The following is a 15,134-nucleotide window of genomic DNA, read 5'->3' as shown; positions in this document are numbered from 1 at the left end:
ATGAAAACATATTAATTAATCCTTCACGTAGCTATTAATTAATACAATACCACAAAAACCAGTAATGATCAATCCGATCATTACATGGTTGGGGCTGCCTTTTCCGCATAAGCTGGGGTATGTGGTATACAATGGTGGTGGGTAGCTTAAGTCGTAAATCTGAGTGCGCGTGAAGTCTCAGAAGCAGAAGCTGCTTATGTTCACTGCCCATTTCGTCGTACAGCACAGAAACAGAGTTTTGAATTTAACGGACGAGCTTCTATAAAGTTTATGATTTTAACCGCAAGTTCAAAAACGTTTTGAAACCACTCGGCCTAGTTCTAGCACCCAATGCCTCCCGGTGAGTGTTTAGACTACGTCACACGGGTTGAATTTAAATTGTTAAAACAATATATCTTAGCTGGTCGCGCCCCATAGGATGAGAAACGATGGGTTACAGAAGACCCTTCCCGATAATTTTAGAAAATCAATATTTTCGAATGGCAGCAGTAAAGAACTCGGTAAAAACCAAAGTGATGACCACAGACTGACAATAAAATGACCACCGATTACCATTTTTGCATTTGAACAATTTAAAACGAAGGTTAAAAATTGCAACTACGCAAAATTTTATAGCGTATCCCAGGGTGCAGCTATGTGATATCCACTTTTAAAATTCAAGCTCCTTCCGGGAAAAAATCTTACAAACGCTAGTGTAAGTACAAAGTAAAACTAAAGCCCCTATCACACGGAACTGGATTTCTATTTGGAATGCTCTAGTTGACGCTGGACTGGCTACCCATTTGCTAGTTTTCGCCTCACACGGTACTTGTTATACCGTACTTGTCGATAGTCTTTCGTTTCCATAATGGCGGCCGCGCGAGATGTAAACAACGTATCACTTCACACTTTTAAAATACGATAACTATCCAACCGAGAGGAATATCGCATCGCATTAAATGGTTTTAGGTAGAGAAGAACGGCGCTGATAAAATACGTACTTTACAACGTTTACTATACACGTATGGAAGAATATTTTAGCTTTTTCAATTGTAAACTTGCCTTTCGTGTTGTATGCACTCGGAAGCCACAGACAAAAAAAGGCTACTTTACAAACTCACAGAATATCTTCACGTGGCCAAACTTTGCTCTGATTGGCTGTTCAACAGAATCTAGTCGAAGAGGTTAGTAGCAATTAGAACATGTCCTATTCCTCAAAACCAGTCAAGCAGTCAGCCAGGCGGCCATGATTACTACCCAGAAAGTTAGTTCATCGCCAACTAACTAGAAATCCAGTTCCGTGTGATAGGGGCTTAACTGAACAACGTAATTGAACAACTCACAAAGCAAGTTCGTTCTAATTCCACATCTTCCGCTAGATGGTGCTGGAATACACTTTCAGATTTATTTAATTAGATTTAATCTCGGGGGGAAAAGTTACAAATATTCAATTATGTCTTCAAGTATTTAATAGTTCCAATTTGTTTTCGAGTGTAATTTGAGTAGGTTAGGCATTTTAAATACCAATATTACACCCAAGTACAAGGTTCTTCTATGACGAATGTGAAAAAGTTTAAATAATAAAGCAGCTGTACATGGATACCAACATAATTTTAGCAATTACCTAGGCAGCAAGTCGTCTTCAGATATTTTCATACACTGTTCATTGTTAGATAAGTCATTAACTCGGTTACTTTTTTCAAATAACGAGTAACGAAATAATAACTTTAAAGTTGCTTTTATACATTTCAACAGTAATGAATAAAATTTTAATTAGCAAAAAATGTATAATATCCTCTATTCTTCATGAATGGGCTAATTTGATTATGTATAAACTGTATAGTTTTATATACAGTATTAATAATATTCATTACGTAATGCACATAAAATTTATGTGTCACGAAGTTTTTGATATGGAGTAGTATTTTTTGCAATAACTAACCGATTGTACATTATCATCTAACAAGGAGAGGGCACAACTTGGAAAATCGAGTTTGGAAGGGGGCTTCATGTAGTGCTAGGGTATCCTACAGGCAAGGACGCCCGCAGAGAGGAGCCAGGGGGGCTCTTGCCGACCTGTGATATCTGGAAAAACTTAATTTTGAATTTGTAGCATGAAAACATGGGGTGCTGTAAAAGACATCAGATTAAGTGCCTATACAAGTTATTCTGATGCTGGAGATGCTTTGTGAGAATTCAGTGAACTTTGGGAAAGAATCACCCCACATTTCCTCCACTTTAAATCACTGCTTCCCCCGAGAAAAATCCTGCAGGCGGCCTTGCTTACAGGTATTGAAATGCCAAGGTACAAGCGATTGCAGTGTTGTTTTCATTCTAAAACAAATATTTCTCAAAGTGAAAGGAATACGCTACCACCTGGCCACCCCGACACTTTGTAATCAGACACTATCTTCACCTGATAAGGCGCGCAAGGAAATCTTCGAAACTTTGAAGCGCATTTTCTCGAAAATGGCTTGCACTAGTGCTGCCTCATTCAATGATTACCTATATTAGTCACTTTGATAAATATTTGGTTTTGAATTTTAAAAAAAAAACATTACTCGAGCTAGTACCTTGGCGTTTCAGTACGTATAGGATACCTTACCACTACACGAAGTCCAGTCCCAAACTCGATTTCCCAAGCCGTACCCTTTCCTTGTAAGTGGATTTTGACTCCTGAATTGACTCACTGTTGTTTTTATCTGCAGAGGAATGGAAGAAGACCCTGAAATCGTCGAGAAAGGCTATTCAGTCCCTGGCGGAAATGGATCTCTCGTCAGTCTACTACGCGAAAAGTCAAAACGACTTCACGAAGGGCCAAGTGGTGGGCATGGGCGGCATACCTGGAAGCTTCAGACGTCTGGAGGTCGACTAAGGAAAGTGTGATGTGTTATTTTTTTTTTCATGTGATAGAAGTTTAATAAGTGCAAAAGCAAGACTTTGGAAGTAACGCTCTTACGGACGACACGGTTATCTTATCGCAATGACGAAGGTAACATGTTATTTTGCCGTTACTGCATTTAGCACACTCATTCTCTATCTTGTTTCTGTTTTTCTTTTGTTTTTTAGTTATATTCCATGCATTCATGATGATTGGAAACGGATCTTCAGTTTAAAATGAGATCAAAATCACTGAAATATGCTCCAATCAGGTATCCAACGCTTATCCACTTGGCTACAAGGCAACAGTACCAACCACAAGTTCATTGATTTTGTTTGAATAGAAAATCTACAACGAAAGAATGGGAATTAATTTACAAGTTTAGGAAGAGAAAGATGTTACCGTTTCTATTGTGCATCTAGAAAGAAGTATCCCCTCTTTCAACATCTTTCACGTTTTGTACTAAAAAAAATATTTGCTTCAATGAATCTGTATTTTTAAAAATTCTAGTGTTGCATGTTCAGATTGACTGCTTAACCTCCCAGTAGTTCAGAACAGCTCTGAACAGTGATTCTCAGATCGGATTTCTAGAAGAGTGGGCGTTTATAGTGTATCGACTAATCACGCAATTCGATCCATGTATTATGATCGGGTAATCATAACAGTTGTTATCGATCTACATGCAATCTGTAAAGGTATTGTACCCGTTTTTAGAGTTTGTCATAAATTGATGCATTTTGAAAGTATGTGCAGATCTTATAATAAATATGTTGAACCATGTGTAATAAAGGATTGTGCTGACATTGAGAGCAACAATTCTGTTGACGTTCTATTTCACGCTCAATATGAAGTTAAATCTACCAATGTGCGAGGTTATAATGTTGAGGTACTAAACAATGGTCGAAAGATTATTGTCTTGCAGAATCAATTTTATCTTCAGAATGTAAATGCGAGAGTTTTTCAGTAGAATTTTCTACTGCTTCCTGTAATTAGTTTTTAATTGATCATGGGCTTAGAAACAATTTTTAATTTTACAAAACGTTAAAATGAGTACATCAATTGAGCTGTATTGATTGATTTGATGTTTTAAGTACACTTTATGCACAGTAAGTCTAATCGGGACTGGACCTACAGTTTAAAGTGGGATCCGAACCACTATGTGCCTCCACCGGGTATCGAACCCGAGGCCCCTTGATTACAAGGCGACGACGCTACCACTGCGTCATCGGGGAAGCATTAATTGAGCTGTATAAATTGCACTACTGTATACTACTGTATAAACTGTACTACTCGATTTGTTCACTTTTATTTGAAAATATTGATTTTCTCAAAATTTCAGAGGGGGCTGTAGCCCCTTAAGCCCCCTCTGCGTACGCCAGTGCTAATGGCTGAAAATTACAACTATTCCTTCCGAATGTAACTTCTACAGTCAACAAATCGAGTTACTGTGTAATATATACACAGCACAGTTATTTGAAAATGTTGATTTTCTTAAAATTTCAGAGGGGGTGTAGCCCCTTCATCCCACCCCTCTGCGGACGCCAGTACTAATAGCTGTAAATTACAACTATTCCTTCCGAATGTAACTTCTACAGTCAACAAATCGAGTTACTGTGTAATATATACACAGCACAGTTATTTGAAAATGTTGATTTTCTCAAAATTTCAGAGGGGGTGTAGCCCCTTCAGCCCACCCCTCTGCGTGCGCCAGTACTAATAGCTGTAAATTACATTTTACAATTACCATAGTGGTAATTTAAATGGACCCCGATTGCCTTTTTCGAGAGTAGAAAGTTTTAAATATACGAAACATTTTATTGTCTATACCATCCCCTAGAAACCAAGTGTGTAGCACACCTTCACAATTCCAGGCTTACCCGGAAAAAAAATCCTGCCTACGCCAGTGGCTATTAGTATTGAGTTAGGTGGTAGAGCAGCCCAAAGCTGAATCTCGCTCTTTATCAAATAAAAAGACTTTTCAATTCAAATGACAGAATTTTAAAACCAATAACTGGCGGAATGGAAAACAGTGTTTGACAAACAAGATGTAGTTAATGTATGCATTTCTAATATTTTCCCCTTCTCTTAATAACAGCAATAACTTGTTATTCACTCCAAAGGAAAAGTACACTATTCGTTGATCATAATAATACATGGATCGAGATGTGTGATTAGTCGATACACTACAGCGGTTAACGAATGAATCATGTAGCACGTCATATCCAGCATCAAGTAACTGAAAAAACAACATACAGTTAATTCTCACACACCCATACACGTAAGTAACGGAACAAAGACTTCAAAAACTCGTGGAGGTTGTGGAAAGAAGGAAAATCAAGATTCTACAACAAAGACTATAGGCTTCATTGTTTATATTTTGGTGTGAAATATTAGTGGCAAAATTCATGTTATTTATAGTGAAAAGAAACCGACATTAATTTTAATTGTTTCTGAATTGTTACAGGAAAAATATTTATTTAATGAATATTCATCAACCTGGTGTTGTAATTGAGATATGACCTGATGATAAACGTAGGAGATGGAAAGTGAAGTAAAATCATTATAAACTATTGTTATGCACATTTTACAGTTAATGTTGTTATTGCTTTTATATACATATTTAGGCAATTGTAGAATAAACATAATATCATACAGTTATTTGTTGTTTCCTTTGTTTTTGCACCTTCAAAATAATCAAAAATTTGTGTACACTATATTATTTTGTTTCGAGTAGGTGACTTTTGTAGGTAACATGAATGTGTTGAACCTCCACAACATATTCCTGATTTTGATTTCGCCTATATAACATACTACATTATACTATATAGTATCATCGTTGTTTTGCTACTTTTGGCTAATCGCGACAATGGGGATGAATGGTGATGAAAGGAGATGGATGAAGGGAAATCCCAAACGCATATGAACGACACAAGCATGCACACCCTCCGCAGAGGCTAGCCGTGGGTCTAGTCGCCAGAGCCCCGTTATCCTATCAAACATTTTCAGTCCAGGATGTACAGTCAACTGTAAAATGGGGCATTCCACGAAAAGTGGTATTACTCCTGTAAACAACAAAATGAATTAATCTGGACATTATTATTGTGTTTGATTGCATTAAGATTTAAATGTCTGAATGCATATAATTTATATATTTCTCCAACAAAAATTATTAGCATCTTTGCTTCACAGACAAATGATGTCAAATTTCTCTACATTTTCAAAGCATGCTTCTTTTGCAAATGAATATAGGGTTTTTGATATTTCAGAAAATTTTCCACACGTAACACATTTCCATTAACGCTTTTCATGTATTCAGGCCAGGGGCTATGTTGTCAGGCTAATTTTTTCCATTTGTTAGCAGAGACCACAAAGTACTTCATAATTCTATGGAATCAGTTCATTATGAATATTTTAATTCAATCTCATTAGACACTTACATTTTTTTGTGTAAAATCTCACACACGTAACGCTGGAATGCATTGAGTGCATTCAGAGGATACGCAACGTATCAGGTAACCACATTATCATTTTACTGAATGCAATTTCACATTCATAAGAAATCGGAAAATTATGAGCAAATCAGAATATTTCTTTGCTTTTGTTTGTATCTGAAAGCGCAATGTCGCTTTCCTTGAAGTAAAGGATGAAAACTATGTCGGTAGCTGAGTGTGTAGAGTGTTGACTCACGGTGTCGCCACCATGGGTTCTGGGTTTGGGTACTGGCCTGGCCATGGTTGTCTCTTTGCGAGTATCCCGTCATCAATTTCCCTGAATAATCATCATTCATCCTTACCGTTGTAATTAGCCAAGCGCCTAAAAAGAAATATACAAAATAAGGATGTATTTTTAGCGTCATTTTCTTCCATTTTTGGCTAATCGCGACAATGAGGATGAGTGATGATTAGAAATTGGTGAAGGGATACTCTAAAAAAAAAAAAAGAAAACAAGCATGCCAGGCCGAAATTCGAACCCGGGAACTTCGGTGGCGAGAATCGTAAGTCGATCATTTGACACGCCCCGCGAGCCTATTTTTCATTGGATAAAAAAATCACAAGCTCTGGCCAATATTTGGTACTTAAAACTTAAAGATCGTGAGTTGAGCACTAAGCTTGTTTGGCCACGGTATCTTCGCAGACATAACCACCGAAATAGATGAATCACACAACGATAACCAATACTACTTCAAGGACGAGTACTAGGAAGGTAAAATAAATCTTACCTATTTGTATATTCGTGCACGAAAAGTCTCCATGTCTTCTTACTATCAGTTCATATTTTATACACCGACAACACCTCACAATCACCTGTAGCATAGAGCTACATGTTGAAATTTCCACTTACTATTTCCTACTTCCTGTAGAATGCAAGACACTCCCGCACACGGCAAAGCACTGTTCATTTCTGGCCGTTTCAAGGATTCTCATGTCTTTCAGATGCGTGAAGCATACGTCTTCGCTTCTTGTGTATAATTGGGCATCATTGCTTCTTGTTCTTGGCTGCTGCAGTTCACCACAAAAGTTGCATTTAATCACTTAATGCAGACAACTCAGTGATACCAACCTTTCTCTCCATAAACCACCAAATGGTTCTAATGTCAACATTAATGTACAGTATGATGATCCCTACTACAATCCAATGTATACACACGTGTAAGCATCGGCGTCCGGAAGAGGGGTTTGGGGCCAGAGCTCCTCATAGGTAAAGATTAGGAGGAAATGGAATATTTTATAAAAGTTGAACATGGATTCATTTCAACGGCATTTCAGTACATTAATTATAATCAAGACATCGGTACAACAAGGAAGGATCAAGAGGGTCACTTGACCCCCGTGGATAATGTATTTCTAATTTATTTACTTTATTTGTATTACGTCTTTCTGTTTTTCTGTCTTTCTTTCTCTATATATGCCTTCAAATAAATTTCTTACTGTTTTCTCTTTTCTCTCTCTCCTTACTTATTTCCTTTACTACCTTTTCCTTTCGTTTTCTCTTCCAAGTCAAGCAACTTTTATTTCCCTCTATCGCGAGTCTTTTATTTATATATTTATCTCTCTCTTCTTTTCTCCCACACAGTCACTTTTATTTCTGTTAATTCTTCCCACTTTTATTTCGCTCTACGTATATGTAATTATTTTATTTTCTTCCTCTCTTCTTACGATAACCAGTAAACATGAGGTCACACCAGGAGCGTATATTCTAGGCTAGCTAGGCTATCTGCGAAGCCTAAAGTCTAGAGAATAAAATACAGGAGAAAAATCGATCAGAAATTGTAAATATTATTATTCATATCAGTGAGATGATGATGCTGATTCTGTAGTTGGCAACGTGATTTCTTATGAGTTGGCAACCTGATTTCCTATGAGTTGGCAACCTGATTTCCTACGAGTTGGCAACCTGATTTCTTAGGGGTTGGCAACCTGATTTCCTATGAGTTGGCAACCTGATTTCTTAGGAGTTGGTAAATGTATTTCTATTCATAGCCTAGGATCACATGACATAGTGAGATAGCCCAGATATTGGACTCAGTGTACGCCACTGGGTCACATAGCTTTCGATAAGGTAATACGCTCGAATATCTGGAACCTGCCCGTTCTATCTCGTCAGGAGTGGTAACGGGCAGTTCCTGTTCATTAATTTCTTTTAGATATTTTCCTTTTTCAATGTGAACCCAACTGTTAATACTCTTTAATATTAAGTACATATTATATCATTCGTATAAGCTTCCTCTCTACGTGGTGTGTAAGGGGGGTGACCTTCCACGTAGTACAGTCAGAGAAACTAGTTCTTGGGCCACGAGACCTACGATATCGTAACATCTTAGAGCCTGTTGTCTATGCAACCCAAATAACAAAATTGTCGCTTAGCTTTTCCTGGCGAACCTGGCTACTCGGGAACGATTGAGTAGCTATTGACAGCAGCGTGAGTCATACCCCTAGGCCCAGCCATAACAAATAACAGCTGGGTGCAGTGAGACCACCAGAAAAAGTTTCAGGAATTGGTTTCTTAACAACAGCTACTCGTAAGGAAATGTTTTCTTTACTGATATTAGTCATTATCAAGAAAGTTCACTGAAATTGTGGTTTTCATCGAATCATCATCGCGCAACACACATGCTGCCAACCCAGAAGTCCTTGAAAAAGATTGGAGTTAAAGACAACTACTTGACAAATGATAAGACGAATCGATATTCATTAGTCCCAACTTAGAATTTTGTGTAAGGGATGGATCATCATGTCCTATCATCCATTTCATAGCTTCATTAATCATCCTCATCGCCTTTGTTAACGCAAGTGCTAGAAAAGCAATAATAAAATAAGCAAAATTAAGAAATTAATAAATTACATTTTCAGCGATTTCGCGCAGCGACTCAGTTTCATGTAGACAAAGTTTTAATCGGGAACGAAGGGCTCCCTCGTTCTGCTTCATTGTCATTTTCCCTCCACTTTGTCTGCCGCGATTAACCTGATGTTGGTTAATGCAACATTGATTAAAACAACCAACCAACGAAACAATCCACAAAGTGCACCAAAGCGGCGCATATTATGAATAGGTAAACTATGTGATATTATGCTAATTTAGAATTTAGTAATAAAATGGGAATTTTGGGGCGTTCAGTTAAGTGGCTGCACATCCATTACCTAATCGCGATATCATCAAATTGTACGAAGCGTGTCTACACCTACGTAAAGTGTCAGTCCCTGTGATGGAATATGTAGCGCGTGCAATTCGATATATTTTTATAGGGGTTATATTACTATTTGATTTCGTTTATACATAGGTTGTGTATGAAAAGGAATTTAAAGCCAGGGCTTTAAGATCAAATTTGTTTTGTTATTGTTTTTATTAGTAATTTCCTCAGTTTTCTTCCTCTGAAGTTAAATTATTCATGACGACGATTTATGATTACATTTAGACATGAATGAACATACACAATGAACCCATTTTGGTCGGAACTCGAACTCGGAACCTTGTTCGGCAAGAAATACAAATATCCATAAGGCATGAGTGTTTCATTGGAGATGTTCCTCTACTTCCGTCATTTTATCACTAATATATTTCTTTAATATACAATAATAAATCACAACTACCTAAAAATAAATATTATTTTGCATTTTCACGTGCATATGTTTTTTTACGGTTAGAGTGTGAACTGGCACCTGTTTATTTAGATTGTTCTTTATGTTTCGTGTGTAGTTAAAGATAGGAAAAATACTTGTGGAACGATTAGGGCTATAAGAATTCTGTCCGTGACGGAGTGGTTAGCACAGTGTGCTACGATGTCTGATGTCATGGGTTCGGATCACCCTTGCGTATGGGTGTTCTTTGTGAGTGCCCCTTCATCAATTTCATCATATCACTCATCCTCGTCGTCGCGATTAGTAAAAGGTGAATGGAAAACGACACTAAATAAGAAAATAAAAAGAGGTTATAAGAAGCATTCTTATTTCCGGACGTGTCCTAGATTTTATAGTTGTGTCTGGCAGTGGCGTTAGTGTTGCCCACGGGACGAGACGGGACAGGCTTTTAAAAATTCGAGACGAGACGAGATTGATCATGTGTCCCGAGACAAACGAATATTTTCGAGACGAGACAGCATTTCACAGCATTTCCACGAGACGAGACAGGCCAAAGTCTCGTCTCGTGGGCAACACTAAGTGGCGTCTCGTGGCCTCAAATTTGGCCGGGGCTTATTTTTTAAAGAATTTAAAATATAATGACAATTCACATGAATTACAAAAAATAAGTATTTTTCTTATTCTAGACTACAAAACTGGACTTATTTTTTTAAAAAAAGTATTTAAAAGGTAATAACAATTCATATGAATTACAAAAAACACGTATTTATCTTCCTCTAAACTACAAAATTGGACTTATTTTTTTAAAGAATTTAAAATATAATGACCATTCACATGAATTACAAAAGAAACAGGTATTGCTGTGAAACGTACCTTTCTACGAACGTTGGTTCTCATTTAAACAAGAACTGTGCTCTCCTGTTCTTCTGCTCAGCAAATTTTGTAATTATTTTTTCATTGAAGCCCTCTATGTTTGCAGTGTATTCTTTCTCTATTGTAAGCACTGCCAAGGCATTGAGTCTGTCTTGTCCCATTGCATTTCTTAAGCAGGTTTTAATACGCTTCAATGTGCTGAAACATCGTTCAGATTCAACTGTTGCCACCAGAACGCTACACTACAACACGCGGGATCGAACGAACGCGACGCGACGGAACTAGCCCCGAATCAACACGCAAACCCATTGCACTCCCCCTTCGCTCTCTCTCTGCTAGCACGTGACCTTCACTGTAGCGTGTAGCGTAGACCACGCCTTCCTCTGCGACGAGCCCCAAGACCGATAACTGACATCAATGTCGCTAGGAGAGCTGTCGTATCCATTGCAGCAGACGATGAACTTACGTGGGTAAAAATCGCCTTTTAAAAGATTGTGTGATAGTTATGTATTATGGTGATTGAAAATTACGTCAATACGTCCGTTTTTCTTTAGGGGCTAAGCCCCGGAAGCCCCAAGAGACGAGACGCCACTGGTGTCTGGCCTCCGGAAGGAATTTGAAAGAAATCACAAATATCTTATACGTATTTTGGGCACCAGGTAACTTCAAATTAGATGGAGAAACAGAAAATCTGAGGGGAGTCTGAGATAACATGGTTCCTTGGAGAAGTATGCTTAAATCAAAGAGTGTGCATGGTTGTTACTGGTTGTTACTGCGTATCGAGAGGGACCCTATCCAAGACCATGATGACATAATGGTGTGTCCGGAAAAACATCATCAGATAAACACCTGCGTCGACGACAATGTACACTGCGTGACAGAGACAGACAGACACTGAGAAGGATTGTGACCATGTTTTGCATGAATAATGGTGCAAGATCCCATTATCCACCATCCAGGACTGTATTTGTCCATTCCTCGGAGACTGCAGGCCGTTTTGGAAGCTAAAGGCGGTCCTGCACCTTATTAGCTACAGAATTCCGACTTTTCTTCGCAGATGTTTCCATATTTTTGTCCATCCCCTGTACGTATGTATAAAAATGCTTACTTTGTGAAGATTTATCGATACTATAAGTGTCGGTAATTTGTTCGAAGTAACAAGTTTCATTCCAGAAATTACATAAACAGTCCTTATTGGATTGATTGATTTGGTGTTTTAAGTTCACTTTATGCACAGTAAGGCTAATCGGGACTGGACCTACAGTTTTAAAGTGGGATCCGAACCACTATGTGGCTCCACCGGGTTCGAACACGGGACCCCTTGATTACAAGGCAATGAAGCTACCACTGCGCCATCTGGGAGGCCCTCAGTCCTTATTGGAGAAATAAGGCACACAATTCTGTTGTTGTTTTTTTCAGTGTATAGCAGTTTTTACATTTCAATAAACAAGAACTTCCAGACTTTGTTTACGAAATTGAGAACTTTTTCCTTCCCGAATTCATGGATTGTTTTCCCTTCCTGGCCCCGTCTCGACGAAAACGTTCTGTCTTGCATACACAAGTTGAAATCACATACGGCCGTGCTATTAATTAGAAGTTGAGGAATTTTGAACTCAATCGTTCACTTCAATATTAATTTTTGAACTGAAGATGTGTCATATTATCGTTATATGGTAAGATGTTCTAGTAACCTATTATATTTATTGCAAATGCGTTCGTGTCCAACATTTTGAGACAATTTGTTCTACTTTCCGCTGACAAGTGATCTGATAGCCCTATGTGTGATGAAAACTGTTTTTACTCAATTTCTGATATAATTTATTCCAGCATTTCCTTCAACTTCTATTACCTTGTTATTACCTTCAATGCTTACACGACTTTTTCTTCGTGCTCGACCTTTGGGTTCAGAAATGTTTACAACACCCCCATCTCCCGCGTGTAAATAGCAGGCAACAACACTCTGGAAGACCATAATGTATACAACTTGTTTACTACATATTTTACGAAAATATTAGAATGTTAGCTTGATATAACTGTGGATTGGAACGAACGAAATAAAATACCTGTTTTATACGTACACTGGAACGAGTGCAGGCCTCCTGTGAGTCACTCTGGCAGTGAAGGTCACTGATCGAAGCAGTTGGTGCTTGCTTGCTACAAGCAGGCGCCTTGTCTTTGCTAAAGGAAACACGGAAATCTATGTTACTTTTTTTTTTCGCCAGACTAATGGTGAACATTTACAGGAACGTAATGAGTAGTATCGTATTCTATTGGAATTAGATTTCGTGACGTTTAAAAGATATCATAACAATATGTAAATCTCTTTAGTGACCTACACTGAACTTATGTTAAAGTTTCATTGACATGTGAAAGTGGTAATTGAGAGATCCTTCTTCCTTACGATTTCTAAACAATCGAAGAGTGGTGAACGTGAAACTACTTATAGATCGCAACAACGATATGTATTATACAAATGGTCTCTATTACATCACAGGAAGTGATTTTTGAGACAATTCTACCACGTATTCAACGTAACCAATATTCAGATTGATTCCAAGCTTCTGTTTGGCTTTATTTGTGTCGCATTTTTACCTCTTGCGATAATCGCGACGATGAAAATGATGGGTAATGATACGAATGCAATGCTACATCTAAGCCTCAACAGGTTTCGAACCTGGATACTCTGGCTTTGTAGAGAGTTACGGTGATTTTGATTTTAATTTTCATTTGGTATTTTAAGTCCACTTTATGCACATAAAGGCTAATCGAGACTGCATCTACAGTTTGAAGTGGGATCCGAACCACTATGTGTGTCCACCGGGTATCGAGCTGGGGATTCCTTGATTACAAGGCGACTCCGCTACTACTGCGCCATCGGAAAGGCTAAGAGAGAGAGAGAGAGAGAGTGTGTTACGGTGACTACGGTAATGAAAAATTGAAAGTAGCAGAACGACTAAGCTATTCTTTAGTCAATGAATATTATGAATGTCAATTCAAATTAGAAAAACATAATACGAAATTTCCAGAGTGCGTTACAAATCATTAATTTTTCTCTTTCCACACATTACTTTGCTACTAGATAATTGTATGCTAAGATGTGGAAAGTGCTACATTTTCAGTGTATCGAATTCAGATTTATTTCTGAGAATGGAGTATTTGGAAAAGGATCACCTCATGTTTGGATTATACCCACCCCCCAAAACACACACACACACACACACACACACACACACACACATATAAAGGATATCGGCTGTTGTTCTTATAACGAAATATAACATGTATGAATTGTGTCAAGAAAAATTGGAGCCTATTCACATCCCTACGGAACTTGGAAGAAAGTCCACGTAGAGATTGGGAAGTTCTGTTCCGACAAAATCGGGATGTATAGTAAATTAAAAAGCAAAGTGCTAGCGTGTGCTTTGCACCAAGCCATAAAGGCGTATAGCGGGTGTGGAGTTAGGGCCCCAAGCTTTCTTCATCAGGCCGAAGGTGGGGATGATGTGATCAGCACCACGCTCCTGGCCGCCTTACCCCCCACCCCCTTCCCGAGTTTCCTCCAGGTACCCACTTTTTACGACTCTGGGTGGGCACCGGAGCAGCTTGAACAGATGGACAAACTTCCGATTCTCCCCCGTCGGTGATCGAACCCAGATCTCTCGCATGATAATAAAACGCCCTAACGACTGAGCTACTGCGGCACATATATAATTAAGGCAAGAATTGTTTTAGTGTTTCGTTCAACGTTTTTAGGCGAATCATTTAGGAGATATAACGTGTAGCTCTTATCGGGTCTGCGACCTGGCTTGAGAAAAGGCGATTTTCTGACGAACAACATTCAACCTGACAAGTCACGTAACTTTCCTACATTTCCTGTGGCTGTTGGCTTTTGCATGAAAGACGAGTTGCTCTTGAGACGGACAGAATCACCCGATCACCTAAAGGTGCAACGTGAATTGCCTACCCTTCCGGCATTATTTACTGCCATTAAAGTCTTATGGGGAATAACTTTTTTCCACCACTGTACACCCAATTGTCAATCTCACTTCCACGTAGTATAGCTACACCCTGGACTGAATTTTGCAGACTAACAAGGCGCTGGCGTCTGGCCCTTGTGGCCAGTATAATTCTGTTGTCCTGAATTTTTGTCCTTGTGTGTGCTGAGTGCCTCTTTATAGCCTCAGCTTTTAACCGGTCAGAATGTTTTAAATATTTTAGTTACACTACATTACAGTTATGTTATCATGTTACGGGTGCAAAATAGCCTAAGTGCTGACGCACCCAAACTTTTAAATTCAAATTCCTCTCTACGTGGAGATGCATTG

The 15,134-nt window shown here is 38.5% G+C and overlaps 2 protein-coding genes across 2 annotated transcripts in view; one reads left to right on the top strand and one right to left on the bottom strand.

Moving 5' to 3' along the window:
• LOC145987749 (clavesin-2-like) overlaps positions 1 to 3,221 on the top strand; it is a 71,245-nt gene extending 68,024 nt beyond the window's left edge. The window contains exon 8 of the mRNA XM_083122413.1: positions 2,688 to 3,221. Coding sequence (XP_082978539.1) covers positions 2,688 to 2,854 — 167 coding nt within the window. The 3' untranslated portion in view covers positions 2,855 to 3,221. The remainder of the gene's footprint in view (positions 1 to 2,687) is intronic.
• Positions 1 to 7,248, bottom strand: part of LOC145987750 (palmitoyltransferase ZDHHC3) — a 150,134-nt gene extending 142,886 nt beyond the window's left edge. The window contains exon 1 of the mRNA XM_083122417.1: positions 7,080 to 7,248. The gene's annotated coding sequence lies outside the window, so the exon portion shown is untranslated. The remainder of the gene's footprint in view (positions 1 to 7,079) is intronic.
• Positions 7,249 to 15,134: the final 7,886 nt, after the last annotated feature.

Source organism: Lepisma saccharinum, chromosome 5 (genome assembly GCF_977018435.1).
Source record: "Lepisma saccharinum chromosome 5, izLepSacc3.1, whole genome shotgun sequence".
NCBI classification, from domain to species: domain Eukaryota; kingdom Metazoa; phylum Arthropoda; class Insecta; order Zygentoma; family Lepismatidae; genus Lepisma; species Lepisma saccharinum.
Note: the sequence above shows the minus strand (reverse complement) of the source record. Positions and strands in the feature narration are given on the sequence as shown.